General features: G+C 38.9%; 1 protein-coding gene across 1 annotated transcript in view; it reads left to right on the forward strand.

Annotated features, from left to right (window-relative positions):
• AHCYL2 (adenosylhomocysteinase like 2) overlaps positions 1–17,407 on the forward strand; it is a 167,684-nt gene that overhangs the window by 111,930 nt on the left and 38,347 nt on the right. Inside the window, exons 2-4 of the mRNA XM_082846020.1 lie at positions 6,322–6,430; positions 14,344–14,487; positions 14,912–15,012. Of these exons, the coding sequence (XP_082702146.1) occupies positions 6,322–6,430; positions 14,344–14,487; positions 14,912–15,012 (354 nt within the window). The remainder of the gene's footprint in view (positions 1–6,321; positions 6,431–14,343; positions 14,488–14,911; positions 15,013–17,407) is intronic.

Here is a 17,407-nt window from a genome sequence, read left to right on the forward strand (position 1 = left end):
GGGAGTTTTTGGTCTTCTGATCAATATCATAAGGTTTGGTGTAGTGGAAAGAGCTTCGACTCTGGCGTAAACACAGGCTCACATTCTAGTCCCACTTACTTGCTGTGAGACCTCAGGCAAATCATTTGTTCTCTCAATACAGTCATTTGTACTTTGCTAATTTGTCAAATGGGGATAATTATGCCAAATTTGTAAGATTCTTATACTGATTAACAGAAGTAACATATACACAGTGCGTAGTAGGCTCTTAATAAATATTAGTTCTCCTCCCCTTATTCTGTTCTTCCAGGGACCTTTTCTCTCAGAATGAAGATTATCCTAAAAAAAAGAATCTACCATTTTATGTTCTTTCTTGTGCTCAACAAGTACTCATTTAAAAAAAAAAAAATCATATCTGGGATTTTATAGTTAGGGAATTTAAAATGGTATAGCTACAAAGAACATGAACAAATCCAAATAATTTCCAAAGCTATTATCTTAACACCATCTATATGGATGACATTGGGGGGAAATACAGAAATGATTCACAACTGAGGGCTGGTTCAGAGGGCTTGTTTTCTAATGGGGAGATCAATATGTAACAATCTATTATGAAGACCAGAGGAAATAAGGTAGAGAGAATGAATTAAAATAGATGTGGAAGGATCTTTGACTTCTGCTGGGATCTAACTAACCTAATTTTTTTTTTTTTTTTTTTTTTGCTGTATGCGGGCCTCTCACTGTTTTGGCCTCTCACTGTTTTGGCCTCTCCCGTTGCGGAGCACAGGCTCCGGACGCGCAGGCTCAGCGGCCATGGCTCACGGGCCTAACCGCTCCGCGGCATGTGGGATCTTCCTGGACCAGGGCACGAACCTGTGTCCCCTGCATCAGCAGGCGGACTCTCAACCACTGCGCCACCAGGGAAGCCCCTAACTAACCTAATTTGATTGCCTGATTCCTGGTCCATGCAGCAGTGATTTTCTGTGGCATTGTCAATATGACACTTTCAAGGGTCACATTCCAATAATGAACCTCTTCGCCATTTGCTGACACATCTGTCGGCATGCAAATGTTAACATCACTAACCCCCTTTCATCTTCTATTCAAATTCAAAAATAAATTACCTGTTCTCTCTAGGGTCAAACTCCCACATCCTGGAGATGAGCAATGATAGTAAATTACTGAAAATAACAAGCGGATAAACAAATAAATTGAAATGGTCTCTGGGGAAATGCACGACGCATAATTGTCTGTTAGATATACAGCCAGTAGTTTGTTCTCCTACCCTTCTCATCTGTTCCATCAGCCTTCCCAGGAGAATATGTCTCTCCAGCTCCTTTCTCTGCACTGGTCACTCTTATCATGCATTAGCCCGTAGCACCTTTCCATGATTAATAGGCAGTCACCTCTGTGCAAGATTTTGTTTTATATCTTCTGTGGAATATTTTTATGAATTGTAAAGTTATCAGATTTATCGTGGCATAAAAGTCTCTACAAACTAGCTCCTGTTTTTTCTTCAGCTACATGCCCTGCTACTTCTAACTTCCTGTATACATGTACTTAGTTCTTTGTCATACTGGGCTCCTGGCAGTTCCGTGTTCCTTTTGCTCTGTGAATATTGCTCTATGTACCTAGAAGGGCCACCCTACTTCACTCATCTTGAAAATTCATTCTCCTGAGTCGAGTATCCGATTAAACTCCTCTTCTAGGAAAACTTGCCTAACATACCCTGCTGACTCTATGTCACCATGTTATATGCTGCCACTGAATCTTGAACACACTTCTATTATAAGTACAGGCTTGTATATCTTTCTGTACCTGTGACTGACTATTCCATGAACTATTTGAGAGCAGGAACTATATGGTTTTTTCTACATTTTTAACTCCTGACACTCTAGGAACCCAGTAAGTTTCTGATACATAAATCAAAGAATCAATCAGAGTCTATGCCTCCATTAAGGGAGAAAAGCTGTACACATAAAAACAAATCTTTCATTTATTTATTCATATATATATTTAGTACCTTTCTCCCTGTGCCAAATGTTGTACTTGGCAGGAAGAATAAAAGGATGAGTAAACGTGATGCTTGACCTGGAGGAGCTCACTTTCTCATGGAGTAGCAGTCATGTGATCCCTCATTTCAGTGATGCTAAGACATTACTGATCATCACATGTGCCATTATGTTATGCACAAGCACTCATTCTAAAGGAAGAATTCACATCACATTCCCACTCCAGTCTCTCTAACATATAGTTGAATGTAGCTTTCCTATTCACTGGGTCCCTTTCAGAAACCAACAAATAAATAATGTGATTCTTTGCCCTTTCATTTGACTCTGCTTGATATGCAACAAGGTCATTATGATTCTGGGGGCCCTGAGGAAATAGAAGACTCCCTATGCCAGTCACACCTTCCACAAAACACAGTTTTTGAAAAAAGCAAGCAGATCTCTCGACACCTAATCAGCAACAATCTTGAGATGGAACTAGAAACCGAATGTCAAAACCTGCATAAAAAGATGAACAATTAAGAGTAAAGCAGTGGTCTGAGAAAGTTGATTTTCTTGGTGACAGAGCTGAAACCTGTGTTCCCAGTTTGACTAACCCAAGGACACAGAGTGTAGGTTAGGGGCTGCCTGAGCACTTGGCTCCTTTTTTTTTTTCTTACCATCTTTATAAATTCCCTCATTGTTTCAGTGGCTCTGTAGTTAATTTTTTTCTAATGAGACTAGGTTAACTAAAGTCATCTGACATGGAAAAGGAGGAGGTATGGTTAAAAAGGAAGCTAATTAGCAAGTTAATTATAGCAGGTAAAAAAGTGCACCGGTTATATAAATAAGCTATTGTTATGCACATACAAGTTGGGCCTTGTCAAGGGACTTGTTAAGGTTTAGAGGTCAGAGGATCCGTGTAATTAGGTGTTTAGGGAAAAAATAATAATAATAAAAGCAAAACAGCCACCAGAATTAGGAATGGCTGATGAGCCACTAACAGAAATGCCTTATTAAATTGGGCTCTGCTGCTGGAGGGGTCGTTGGAGTGCTTCAGGGTTTCCAGGGAAGGCACCACCACCAAAACAACGAAAAGAAAAGCTAGCTGGAACCAGAGCCAACAGAATTGCTGATGAGGAAAGTTTAAAGGCCTAGACACAAGGGCCCCTGGACTGGAGAGGTGGCAGTAGGGCTGGTGATGTCACTATGCTGAGCAACAAGAAGAAATACATTGTCAATGGCAACTCTGGGATTAAAGCCCAGGTGAGGCTAAGCTCTTATTTACCAGTCTTGCTGCTGCTATAGCCACTGTTGTAAAAGGCCAGCTGCTTTTGCCCTCCTTTCCTGCTTTCGTCCCTTCTTCTGGCGTAACGTGAGCTGCTCCTCTCCTAAGTCTCTTTCCCTTCCTCGCCTTGATGCCTGTTGGAATTAGGCAATTTTCTCTCAAATGGATAAGGAGGGTTCCCTTAAAGGACCCTCCGATTTCAGATAAGGTAGGAAAGTTAGAGGTAGAATCTACCGGAGTATCCCAACCGGGGTGGGAAGATTACTGTTTTACAAGTAGGAGTGAAAAATGTAATGGCACGTAACTATTAAGGGGAGGTGGGCACCAGGGATGGGTTGTCAGTAAAAGATAAATATTTATTTCTTGGGGCAATTGTATAACTTACTCTATATAAGTGATTAGTCTCTTTTTAATATTCTTCTGTCTTAAAGAAACTTGAGTTCAGTGTCTGACAAGTAAACAAGATTTAGAACCCTATGTCTCTGAGTGCAGAAAGCCTACATAGCCTAGTCTTCAGTGCCAAAAGATAGCCTAAACTCGGGAATTCCCTGACGGGACAGTGGTTAGGGCTCTGCGCTTCCACTGCAGGGGGTATGGGTTTGATCCCTGGTCTGGGAACTGAGATCCCACAAACTGCACAGCACAGCCAGAAAAAAAAAAAAGATATCCTAAACTTGACTTGGGTAGGAGGAAGTACTGTAAATGGAGGGGACTTTATAGAGAAGAGAGCTCAGTTTAAGGTAACTGGTTTGAAATGATGGCGCAGCTAGATGGCTACATGGTTTGGTATTGTTGGGGTAAACGGGTGTGTGCCCACCCACCCCATCCTACAAATCTAGAGAGGTAGAGTGACTGGTCCCCTCTAGTGGTGTGTGAGTGCGAGGGGGTGGTACAGAATCTAAGGCAGGGTTTGTCTGTTACTCTTTTTTAAAAGTAGGCACTACTGACATTAGTGACTCATTGTGGGCTTTGGAAAGTCAATGACTACTCCTTTTCCTAGATGGGCCTCTAAAAAAGAATAAAGACATATTATTGTCTTGAACAAGGTTGGTGAAATGGAAGCCAGGGTTTTGAGCTTGACTGCTACTCCCCTCCCCATCTTCTCACCCACCTTCTTCCCCTTCCCCACTTTTTTTTTTTTTTTTGCCCTTAAAAATTCTTTTAACTGTAGACTTGGCTTATGGTTACCATATTTACTTAATATTCAATCAAGTACAGACTCTGAAGATAGAGTAAGATTCATCGTTTTGGCACATGGCTGCCTATTATGTGTCAGGCGTTTTCGCCTGAGGATATAAAGGTGAATAAGATACATGGCTCCTGCCTTTATGGAGCCTAGTTTGTACAGGATACAGGTAGATAGTTGTATTCACTGTGATAAGAGAAGTACATGGAAGTTCATCCCATGGAAGTGCATAAAAGGGCACTTTATCTTTTTGGAATAAATTGCTACTTCAGTAAAATAATTAATTTTGCCATTTTTCATTTTGGGAAATGCTTCTAATCCAAAGAATTTTCTTATTGCTGCAAACAATTTGCAAACTCTAAAGTACTACACAGGCTATATTTGTTATTATAGCTATGAAAATGCTACAAATTCCCCTAAAAGGCATGCTAAGCTAATTTGATTTGGCATTGGTCCCCTTGTCTGAATACTCAAATGACTCAGTAGTTACCTCTAACTGCAGGAAATGTGGCCGACAGTTGCTGCTTTCATTCTGGTATGCCGTATCTGTGTTCTGCCCGTCAAGGAACCATCTTTTTATCATGAAAGGCAGAATCAGTTGTCAGATCTTTGATTTTTCCTGCCTCCATGCCAAATGGATCCACATCTAAGCAATTATGCAAACATTCAATTAGGGAAAAATAAAGAAAGATATTTGTTGAATAATGATATGAGCTTTGATGTGAAGTGTTATAAAGTATCAGCTGAACTTTGAACAGTAGGAAAAAGAGATAAAATTGCAAAAAGATCATGATCAGATATTGTCCAAAATGCAACCTCCAAGAATATTGAGGTTTATACATATTCAGTCCAGTTATCCACTCCTACATCTGTTATAGTTAACAAATTATCAACCTTGTGGCTTTTAGTATTTTGTGATACCAAACATTAAAAATTATAAATTAGGGAATTCCCTGGTGGTCCAGTGGTTAGGACTCTGTGCTTTCACTCCTGTGGCCCGGGTTCATTCTCTGGTTGGGCAACTAAGATCCTGCAAGCTGCAGGGCGTGGCCAAAATTTAAAAAAAAATTTTTTTAATAATTAATTTTTACTATACTTATTAGTACTGAAAAGCTAATTAATGCATTTTAGAAAGCCTTTTAAAAGCTAGAGTGACTACCTGCAAGAGTTACAAGAACAGTGAATTTTTAAGGGGTGGGAGTCAGGGAGCCAGGTATTAATTGAATCACCTGCTGTGTTTCACGGTTTGCATACATTGTTTCATATAACCCTCTAAAAGTTTTGAAGTAAGTTCTTTCATCTTTGTCATATTTACCAGAAGAGGAGGGTCACAAAAACATCTTGATGAACAGCATATAGCTAATGAGTGGCATAACCAGGGTTTAAATGCAGTTCCAGAAAGCTCTGTATGAATAGAAAGCTTTTTTTTTTTTTCTATTGTACCATACTATTTCCTGAGAATCTTAAAACCTGAAGGCAGGTCACTTTACCTTTCTGTATCTTGCAGTTTCTCATCTTAGATATATGAAGATTGGAATAGATAGTCTCAAAGATTCTTTCCAGCTTTAATTTTCAGTTAAACTATAGGAAGCATTTCTGAATATGACTTGACTTTCTATTTTAACCGGTACATCCCCTTCTCCCTTTGATTGCAAGAGGTATATAGTCAGAGAGTGGTTCCAGGATTTAAATTTCATAGAAACAGAGTAGGTAAAGAATGAAAAATCATTCTCTCCAAAGAGTCTTAACATTCCAAATGTGGGTTAGTGCAATCAGATCAGCTATGAGGGAAGGTAAGATCCTATAATGCAAGCCTTGAATTGCTGTCTCAAAATGGAGGTTATTTTCCTTTGTGTAACTAGAGTTCTTTTTCTTAGCAGATCCAGTTTGCTGACCAGAAGCAAGAATTCAACAAACGTCCCACCAAAATTGGACGTCGCTCTCTGTCTCGCTCCATTTCTCAGTCATCTACTGACAGCTATAGCTCAGGTGAGGACTGAACGGCTATGGACCCACTTGTGGAGGCTACTTAAGTATGATCAACGGACCCTCCTGTCTATCCCAGGCTAATTAAGCATGATCAAACCTATGTTTTGGTATAAACACTTTGATTCTCAGTGGAAATTTGGACCAAAATTCTGGATGGAATCTTTGGATTCCTGTTGGGGATTCAGAGTGGAGCTTAATAGAGGCTTCCTCTTCCAATAAAGGCAGAAGAGGGTGATTAAAGAAATTGAGCTCTGACTTATTCAGAGGGTGAGAGTATGTTGCTCACTGATGACCTTCACTGAGCAGCATGTGTGAAGACTTGTGCTTTTTCCATTCTTTGAATGGAAAATAAAAGAGGGGTTCCCCATACATCCATCTGGGAAACCTTAATTGCCCCGAGAAACAGTGAAATCATTATAGCTAGTTCAAGTGAGCCCTTTGCCTTCTCTTCTAAGCTGTGACATTGTATTGTCTGTTACTCCTTCCTTCCTGGCAGTGGCATTAATTCCAATATATGGGCCCTGGGCTTGAGTTATCATTTAATGCCAGATGAATATTAACATGTGAGACCTTTTGTCAGCATTGACCATTTGTTTTTTGTTTGTTTGTTTTGTTTTGTTTTTTTAACATCTTTATTGGAGTATAATTGCTTTACAATGTTGTGTTAGTTTCTGCTGTATAACAAAATGAATCAGCTATATGCATACGTATATCCCCATAGCCCCTCCCTCTTGCGTCTCCCTCCCACCCTCCCTATTCCACCCCTCTAGGTGGCCACAAAGCACTGAGCTGATCTCCCTGTGCTATGCAGCTGCTTCCCACTAGCTATTGACCATTTGTTCAACAGTGCCCAGTATATGTCTGATCTAATATGGAGCTATTTTATTTTGCTCTTATGTAGGAATGTGGTAGGAAGCTGAGTGTTTATCCTAGTTACCTCTTCACATTATAAATAGAACATTCATTAGAAAATCTTCATCTTGACCTGAAATTTTGTTTTTCACACAAATAGGAAAGTAGTGTTTGTTATGTAAAGTTGAAGAAAGCTTGTTTCAGACACTAACTTTTAGATTGGGTAGATTGTTATTTACACTTTTTACATTTCTTGTTTTACATTTCCCTCACAATCACATAATGTAAATCCCTAGGGATTTTTGTCTAAAGATACCGAATTTTGTACTTATTCTGCTAAAATAACCAGCAGAATAATAAATAATTAAATTAAATAATTTTCAATAACTGTTGAAAGTTGATGAACCAGTTACTGTAACTCTGGAAAGTATAATAGTTGTGCAAATGTGAATTGTAAAAGAGTGTGTACATTTTAGACTCTTGAGTTTGTGCATGTTATCTAAAGATTGATAACTAAATGATAATAGTACTAAAATTTAACTTCAGCTCAATCTCTTCCCTACACACTGGACCCACATTTCCAACTATGTTCCTGTGGAGAAAACCAATGCCTACCTTCCCACAGAAGTCCCCTATGCAGGGAGGGTACTTACAAAATCTCTATTTACCCAGAAGAGTGGGTTTGTCGCCTTTGAACACGTAGTTGCCTGGTATAGCTCATTGGTGAGTGATACTGACTGATGTCACCACCCTGCATAGATTGGACCTTTTAGGTTGAACTATGTGAAATTGCCATTTCTATAGTAAAAAAAATTATCAACCTCATATATCCATTTAAGGGTACTGAGTTTGGGAGTGTGGAGTCGAAACATCCTGGACTTAGAAAATAACTTAAAGATCAATTATTCAGCTTCCCATTGGATGCTGGAATTGCCTTGATAGCATTCCTGACAAATGGCCATCTGGCCTCTTTGGGAGCATTTTAGATCATAGGGTGATCCTTGCTTGATCTAGTAATTTAGCTCCCAATAAGCTCTTCTACAATCCCTAAAATTTAAAGATTTTATTTAGAAATAAAAATCACCATATTTGGCTGCCTGATTTGGAGGGCATCCTACTGTCCTGGTTAACCTCATCTGGATATATTCCAGATTGTGTCCTTTTAAAAATATTATGCCTGTGAATATAATGTTCTTGGTATGGTCCAAAATAATCTATAGTAGGTGTTATTTCCATAAACTCAATGCTTTTCAAATGAAACCTAAGATTATGTTTGCAGCTGTGTCACACACGCTGTTACCTTCTCTTGTTTCCACATGAGCAATTGTCAAACCCTTTTAAACAGACTGTGGGGGCTTCCCTGGTGGCGCAGTGGTTGAGAGTCCGCCTGCCGATGCAGGGGACACGGGTTCGTGCCCCGGTCTGAGAAGATCCCACGTGCCCCGCAGCGGCTAGGCCCGTGAGCCATGGTCTCTGAGCCTGCGCGTCCAGAGCCTGTGCTCCGCGACGGGAGAGGCCACAACAGTGAGAGGCCCGCGTACCACAAAAAAAAAACAAAAAACAAAACAGACTGTGAATGGAGATGCCTACTGCCTATATTCTTGGACTGGGAGTTAGGAGAGACCTAGTTTCTAGGCTTTGATCAGTGTGTGATTTGTTGTGGGATCCTGGAAAACTCTGACAGTCTGAAATGCTCATAACAGAGGCAATGGGAAAGTTATATGAGGTAACACAGAAAAAGCTCCATACTCATCAAATGAAAAGCCAGGAATAACAAAATTACAGCTTTCTAAATATGAGAAGGTATGCAAATGCATGTCAGTAAGAACTTGGAACCCATTTTCAGCATATGTTATATTTTAATTGACTATAGAAATTAATATTGTTAGAGCCCCAAAGACTGATCCTTGGACTTCTTCCCTTCTGTGTTTATCTCTTCCCAAGGGAACTCATTCAGTCTCATAGTTTTAAATACCATATATTGGTGTTTGATTCTCAAATTTTATCTCTAGCCCAAATCTTTCCTCTGCACCCTAGCCCCAGATATTCAACTACCTGCTCAGTCCTTTCACTTGGATGTTTTATAGGCATCTCAGCTCTCCCATGTCTTAAAACCTGAATTGCTGAGTTCCAACCTTGCCCCTCTTCAGTCTGTTCTCAATGCTGCAGCCAGATTCATTTTTTAAAATAAGTCAGATCGTATCACTTCTTAGCCCCAAACCCTCCAGTGGCTTCCCAGTCTCGCTCTGAGTAGGAGCTAAAGTTCTCACAATGGCCTACAAGACCCTATACCATCCACCCTCACATTATATTTCTAATCACATCTCTAATTTCCCAAACTTTCCTCCTCCCCTGGCTATTTTGTTCACTCCAGTCGTGCTATCCTACTAACTGTTATTTTGAAACATGCCACGCATTGTCCTGCCTTAAGGCCTTTGCACTTGCTATTTCCTCTGCCTGGAATGCTCTAGGATACCCTCGCTGGGTATCTTGCCTCCTTAGGTTCTTAACCAAAGATCACCTTCTCACTGAGACCTATCCTCTTTTAAAATTGTACAGACATCCCACACCTATCAAATTTTCCTCCTTTATTTTTCTCCATAGCACTTATTATCATATAACATATAATTTATTGTTGTCTTTCTTCCCTTACTTGAATATGAGATCCATGAGAGCAGAGATTTTTATCTCTTTGGTATTGCTCTATTCCCACCACTTAGAACTGTGTTTGACACATCAGAGGTGCTCAATAAATACATATTGGGGAAGGTGTCCAGAGACATTCTTATACGACTTTACACCCCTGTAAAGGAGTATATACCTCTGATACACTTGCTGTATGTGAAGAGTTAGAAGGTTTATGACATTTCAAAAAAAGATACCTTCCTGTCCAAAGTGCTTGTTTTGCTGAAGATACTTAGAGTCTTACTTAGGCTGTGGCGTACTCTCCCTTCCTAATGATCCTAATACTAAGTTTTGCCGTGCTTTTATTTAGGAACCTCTTCTGGCCTTTTCAACCAGGCTCCTCCTGGGAATCACAGAACACAGAAAAGGATGGTTCTTCAAAGGATGGATCATAACTAGTACCCTGCTAGATGCAGAGGAGAGACGTTAATTCATATATTCAGTGGATGCTCCAAGACATTAGGGCTTAATTCTAATGGAACCCAGACTGAAAGAGGCTACGTCAATCCTTGAAATTATTTTATAAAAAACAAACTTCTAAAAACTCTTTCTCTAAGCACAAAACCCTTAAAAACAAATGAATAGAAGAGACTTTTCTTCAAAGTCAGATCATTCTCAGTGATATATTTCTGAAAAAGCTGTCTTTGCAGTGAGTTAATTGGTTAAGGATAAGGAAAGAGGACCAAAGTTTCTTAGTTCATAATTGGTTCTTCTAAAGCTTGAAGTATTTTCAGATTTTTCCAAATAACAAAGTTTTGTTTGTCTATATTTTGGTTGCTAACATAGCTTTTTACATATTTCTAGAGTGTTATCAATGAAATCTGCTGCACATTGACACACAGGTCATTACTGTTATTCTATTACCAAATGAATAGATTGGGTCCAAGAGGAATTGCCTGACTTAAAATAGTCTGATAGGACTAATTCAGCCAGAAGTCTGACTGCTTCTTCTCCTAGCAATAAGCCACAATATCACAGCTTCTAGGAGGTAAGGCTTAATCAGGCTTGAGCCATAGAACATATGTATGACAGTTCCATGGGGTAGATTGTGGATTAGTGATTCACCAAATTATGTTTTGATTCTGAGACACCATGAAACAAGAGAACATCCCATGAAAGAGTTATTTTGTACTTTGTATTACTTTTCTACCTAGAAATTGAACCCTTTTTTTGTGATTATCTCATTTATTCATAAGATTTTTCTGGTGGGAGTTAGGGGAAAGGGAGAACATGGGGAGAGAGAGGATCTATTATACTCCCTATTTTATGGTTGGATAAATTGAAAATTGGTCACTTAACCAATTAGAGGTGAAGCTAGAACTAAAGTCTCAGACCTGTACTTCAGTAGATGATTGTCTTGATTATCGGTTGTTCATTTTTAACTAAATTATGACTCTGGGCTTCATAATGTGCTGACAATTACAAACACTTTAGAAACTGTTCAAGCATATGTGTGTGTGTATATATATATATATATATATATATATATATATATATGTTGGGTTTCTCTAAATTTTCCTAGGAAGAATTTTTAATTCAATCTCAACTATTTTCATGAATATGCTACTTTAAATATAGTGGCAGAAATGAGTTATGGATTTAAAAAAAACGTTATGTTAGTTCAGGAATAATCTTTCCACTGTGTTTGCAACAATAGCATTCTCTTGGTCTAAGTGTGTCAGCCATTTTGCATTCACATATTAGTACAGTCTAGACAACTGATACTTTTGGATCTCACTTGATAACAGGTCTGTATAAAGGGCTCTTTGAAAACAAATCCATTTTGGCTCAAAGAAAAAGATTGGTTGAACTAACTATAACCAGTTGGCTACTGTTAAGAAAAGAAAATACAGTTCTTTCCCTTTAGAAAGGGGAAGTAGTATAATTTTTTTCTTTGAGTTGGAAGAAAACCAAAAATTTGAGTACTTCTCTTAAGGAGAATTTTAGGGGGTTTTGTTGTTTGGTTGGCTTTTTTCCCCTGACTCGTCCTTAAAAGCTGAAGAGGCATAGGGAGAGGAAAGCTATTCTGGGTAGAGTTAGGACTCCAGTCTCAACCTTTTTCATCACTGCCAGCCAACCACCTGCTGCTTGGGTAGATTAACAGATGACAGAGGTAGAGAAAAAAAGAAACTGCTAAATAATATTGTATGTATGTCATTCCTTTCCCATTCAAAATCCTAGAGCTAAGTAAGAACCCTTAAAGATGTTATATTTGGTATTGAATTAAAAATATGTACAAAAACCAGTAATAATACCAGGTATCATTTACTGAGTGCTTAATTACTTTATGCCAGCATTGCACTAAGCACTTTATGTACATTATTTTATTTAATCTTCTCAACAACTTGATTCTGACAAATCATGTCTGCATATTATATAGTCTGCTTCATAGCACATATTACAACCATATAGAAAGAAAAACTCTAAATAATTAATTCTGTAATTAGTTATTTCATGTCTGACTCACCTACTAGACTGAAAATCCCATGAAGGCAAAGACAATCGATATCCGTCCTGTATCCCCAGCACTTAGACTGTGCCTGGTACATAGTAGATGCACAATAAAATTCATTGACTGAACAACTGAATGTGTGAATGACTGAATACATGAATGAATTAACAACCCTATGAAAAAGGTTCTGGTATCACCTCTACTTTATACCCAGAAGCAGAGACTGAGACTTCAACCAAAATCTCTCTGACTCCAGAACGCTTAACCACTGTATTTAAATGGCCATTAGGGAGCATAAAAATCATCATGGCTCTGGAGAAGGATTTGAAATTTCAGGATACTCTGAATGTGAAGACTTTCTTCAAAAGCAACTTTTCTGTATATTTGGATCAGGATTAGGATGGCTGTTATCTTTCTTCTCCCAGGTGATAGAAGCATGGTTCCCCTAAGCCTCCGACTCATAAGTCATTTCTGAGTATTGATTGGTGAAACAGGTGACTGCCCAGGAAACTGTTTCTGGGCTCTGTTGCCAAAGGTACTTTGAGCTCTCACTCACCCTAGGAGGGAGAACCATAGACTTTTTGTACAGATTATCTCCTTTCAAGAACAAAAGTCCCTTTGGGGATTTATTAATTCCCCCACCTCCCTGGGTGCTCATGTTCTTTCTTGTTGCCTCGTGTTAGGACTTTGCTCTAGGGCAGTTTTCCAGCTCCGAGAGAGACACTTGGGCCCCTGCTGCCCAAACATTCTGTAGCACCATGCTTGATTAACTGGGCAAGGTCAGACTTGCCTTTTACAGCCCTCCCAGAGATAGACCCTTTGCTAAGAAATCCCAGAAATGCCTTAATTCTCTGGATATAAGTAGATCAGGAGACCCTAGGAGCTCTGAGCTTTTGTAGCTTTCTCCCCTTAAAAATGATGGAAGTACTTCTTATCTCATTGAGAAATATATAATGCTTTATAGACAGTGCTATATGTCCCCAACCTTCCTCCCCCCAAAACCTTGAGGACTGCTTAGGAAGAAACTATCCTCAGGAACTTAAACATAAATCAAAGAAATCATCCAGCAAATGATTAGCAACTACAGAATTATATGAAGACTAAAAAGACCTCAGTCAAACATGGGAATGGCAGCAGCCGTAGCTGCCTATTAGCCACAATCAAAAGTCGTAGACCTTCCACCCTCTAGTGTATGTTGCTAAATAGATTGGTCATCAGAGCATTTAATTAGACTGAAAGAGGGTTTATCTGCTTCTCTGGGAATCTAAAATGCCTAATGCAGGACCCACTGAGGCCAGCAAGAAGGGAGAGCACACTGAATACTTCATTGTCAATGTCTAATTGGGTCTGCAGGCATAGTTCAGCCTCATCAGAGCCAGTCTTAAAAAAGAAAGCTCTGTTTTGTCAGACAAACACTTTTTGTGTGGTTCTTAATTACTTTCCCATGGGTTCCTTGTTTTCTAGGTCTTATCTGTTCAGTTACTGTACTGAAACACAAATTACATCAGGTGTTTGAGCAGCAAGCAGAGAAGGGTAGCTAGGATCCCAGAAACCCATAGGTTAATCACCATGATCATGCATTAAGAACTTGAACCTATTGCTACAGTGGTATAACCTCTCTCTTTTTTCATTTTCAAGGACTTCTGCATGTTCTGAAGATAAAGTTAGCCTTAGATTCCAAGTTAATGCTGCCCAGGGGGGATGTCTTTGGCAACGTCTCTCAGCTTCCTCTTTCTGGCCTGCGGATAGCACTTTCCATGGGTGGTGATTGAGACAGCTCCTTGGTGCCACTTAGGTGCTTGCTTACCAAATGTGTAAATTTACAAGGTGCTGGATTACTAGAAAAGCCTCAGTTCACTCCACGGTTTGCAGTTTTAGAGGAATCCATTTTTTCCCCTAAAGGTATTTTATTCTGTCATTCCAGCTGCTTCATATACAGATAGCTCTGATGATGAGACATCTCCCAGGGACAAGCAGCAAAAGAACTCTAAGGGAAGCAGTGACTTCTGTGTCAAGAACATCAAACAGGCGGAGTTTGGACGAAGAGAAATTGAAATTGCTGAACAAGGTAAGGAAAATAAACACCATTTCCTCTCAAGCTGCCATGTTAATTCATTTTTACATCCTGGGCTCTAGTAGTTTGTGAAATTTCGGTGTGATTTTGAAGAATACTTATAACAAAAGAAATATGGGTTCAGGAAACACTGTGGGGAGGGAGTAAACTCTAGAGGGTCTAGAAGGAACAAGGAAGAGGGGGAGAGAGACTAGATAAGGGGGACTGGGATATAGGGAATTAAACATTGGACCATTTACCTCTGGAAGTCTCTTATAACAGAAAAATCAAGTTTAATGTTTTGATCCCTTGAGAAACTTAATCTAACAGAGAACCTGTTTGGGGAAGGGTCTTATCTTAAGAGAGTACATTTTTCTGTTATTCTTTACCTCTCATCCCTCCTCTCTAAAATTGCTGCATGTGTATTGGGCCTTTTCAGAAATGCCGGCACTGATGGCTTTGAGGAAGAGAGCTCAAGGAGAGAAACCTTTGGCCGGAGCCAAAATTGTGGGTTGCACACACATCACTGCTCAGACTGCTGTGAGTCCTTTTCCTTTCTCTACATAACAATAGTTAATAACAGCCACCAGCTATTGAGGGCTGGCACATGCCAAGCACTAGTTCAGAGCTTAACAAGCGCTCATTAGCCCTCATAATGGCCATGTTAAAGCACATATTCCTGTTTCCATTTTATAAATGAGGAAGCTGAAGCTCAGGGAGTTTAAGTAATTTGTCCAAGGTTATACAGCTAGTAAACCACAGAATCGAGATTTAAACTTCAATATATCTGATTCCCAAGCTTATTCTTTCTCCAGTCTTCTCTACTGCTTCCCCTTATCTTCCCTTCCTGTGTCATTTCTACACAGCACCTCTGTGTTAGGCTGCTTTCAGCTGCAAATAAGAGAAAACCTGATTCAACCTGGATTGTACATAAGGGAATTCATGACATTACGTAGCTAGAAGTCCAGAGGTAAGGTGGACTTCAGTTGAAGGCTCTCAGGGCTCAGTTTCGTCTATCTGTGATTTTCTTGGAGCTGCCTCCTCTCTGTGCTTACTTCATCCTTGGGCTGATAGCAAGATGGTTACAGCTGTTTAAGCCATCCCAGACTGACATGAAGAGGAAGAAGGACCATTTCTTCCTCTCTCCCAAGAGCAAGGAAACCTTTCCCAGAAGTCCCTCCAGGGTACTCTGTCATGACACTGAGCAGAACTGGATCACATGCTCATGCCCCACCAGTCCTGGCAAAGGAACTGGGGTTTCTATGATTGGTTTAGATCCGTAATTTTCACCCTTGTCAGATTCACTGACCCCTTTTGATTAAAAAATATGTTTTGCAACGGCCCAGTATTTTATTGAAATGAAATTCAGATATAGCATAGCTAGGTACATATAATTTTAAAAAAATAAATGTAAAATCTTACTGAAATATGAAGGAAGAATAAAAGGAAAGCAATTTATAATAAAATAATGTGTATTTCAATATGTAAGTGCTTGGGTACAAGTAGAGTTGAATAGTCAGATATTTGTACTTACATATAGCATTATTTGAATGTGAGTGCTACAAATGTATATACATAAAATGTGTTACTGGTTCCATAGCATCAGAGAAATATTGCCAAATTATATAATTTTCTGAAATTATAAACAACTTTTTGTAAATTTCTGAATAACAACAATATCAAAAATATGAGTTTTCTCTTGGTTTATACACTTGTTGCATTCTTGGAAAAACTATTATTGTTTTGTATTAAAACTACAACAATACCTTTGTTGATATGTAAAGTGGAATAAAGTTCTAAACTCAGGTAATTATAAATAAATTTCTCACTCATGTGAACTTTTCATTGGAACACTTGAAAATTATACCAGATATGGCATGGTTTTTTTGTTCTAGGAGACTGTCCTACACTTTTGAAATGTCAAGATCCCTGGCCCTACCCACTAAATGCTAGTAACACTCCCCTACCAATTACCGTGACAACCAAAATGCCCCCACAGTTTTCCAAAGTTCCTCTGCTGAGAACCACTGACTTAGAGTTGTCATCATCAAAGATGTGATACATATTAAGTTGCCAACCGTAATGAGACCACTACAGGAAATCAGTGTATTAAGAAATTGTCTGGACTCTTTTATGGGATTTATAAGATCCAGGTCATTTGTATGACTAGATCTCTTCCAAAAGATTGTCTTGTAAGCACAACACTATGTGGCCACATTCCTTATTCAGAATAGCAGAGATTCCTCAAGACACAGCTACTGTTAGCATCTTCCCTGTGAGACTTTTCTGGGTTATGTGTTCTCTGAGGAAAAGGATACCTTGGTACCCCAAAATTAGTATAATAAATTGAAAAGCTATCACTTTTTGGAGCTATAGACTAATGAATCAAGGCAGAAACACTCTTGGAACCTTTTTTGGACTTCCCCAGTCAGGGACATGAGACTTCAGTGTGGTGGCTTAAAATAGTTAGTGCTTCTGTACTGTCTCATGTTGCTAAATTACATCTAGTTTCTTTTTTACCCCCTGGCTCATAAACATTACCACTCTTCAAGGTTACTTTCTTTTTTTTCCTGAATGGAGTAATCAAAATTAATTTACCAATTTTTATTGTTCCCTCCCCACATTTTTCTGTTTCCTTTAAAAAAATAATTACAAAGGAATTTTGCTTTGTTTTTTTAATCTCTATTTTATTTTTCTGATTACAAAAGTAATTCATGTTCATTTTACAATATTCAAGCATTACCACAATCTATAATGTAGAAAAACAAAGTCTGCTATAATCCCATGCTCCAGAAATAGCTATCATAGTTAACAGTTTCCTGTCCATGTTTCTAATAGACTTGGATCTAAATATTTATATTTTTTAGGTGTGTTTCCATAGTTCCTTCCAACCAGATTCCTTAGCTACTCTCTCTAAACAGTAATGATTTAAAGT

The sequence above is a fragment of the Leucopleurus acutus genome (genome assembly GCF_964270905.1).
Source record: "Leucopleurus acutus genome assembly, chromosome: 9".
In the NCBI taxonomy this organism is placed as follows: domain Eukaryota; kingdom Metazoa; phylum Chordata; class Mammalia; order Artiodactyla; family Delphinidae; genus Leucopleurus; species Leucopleurus acutus.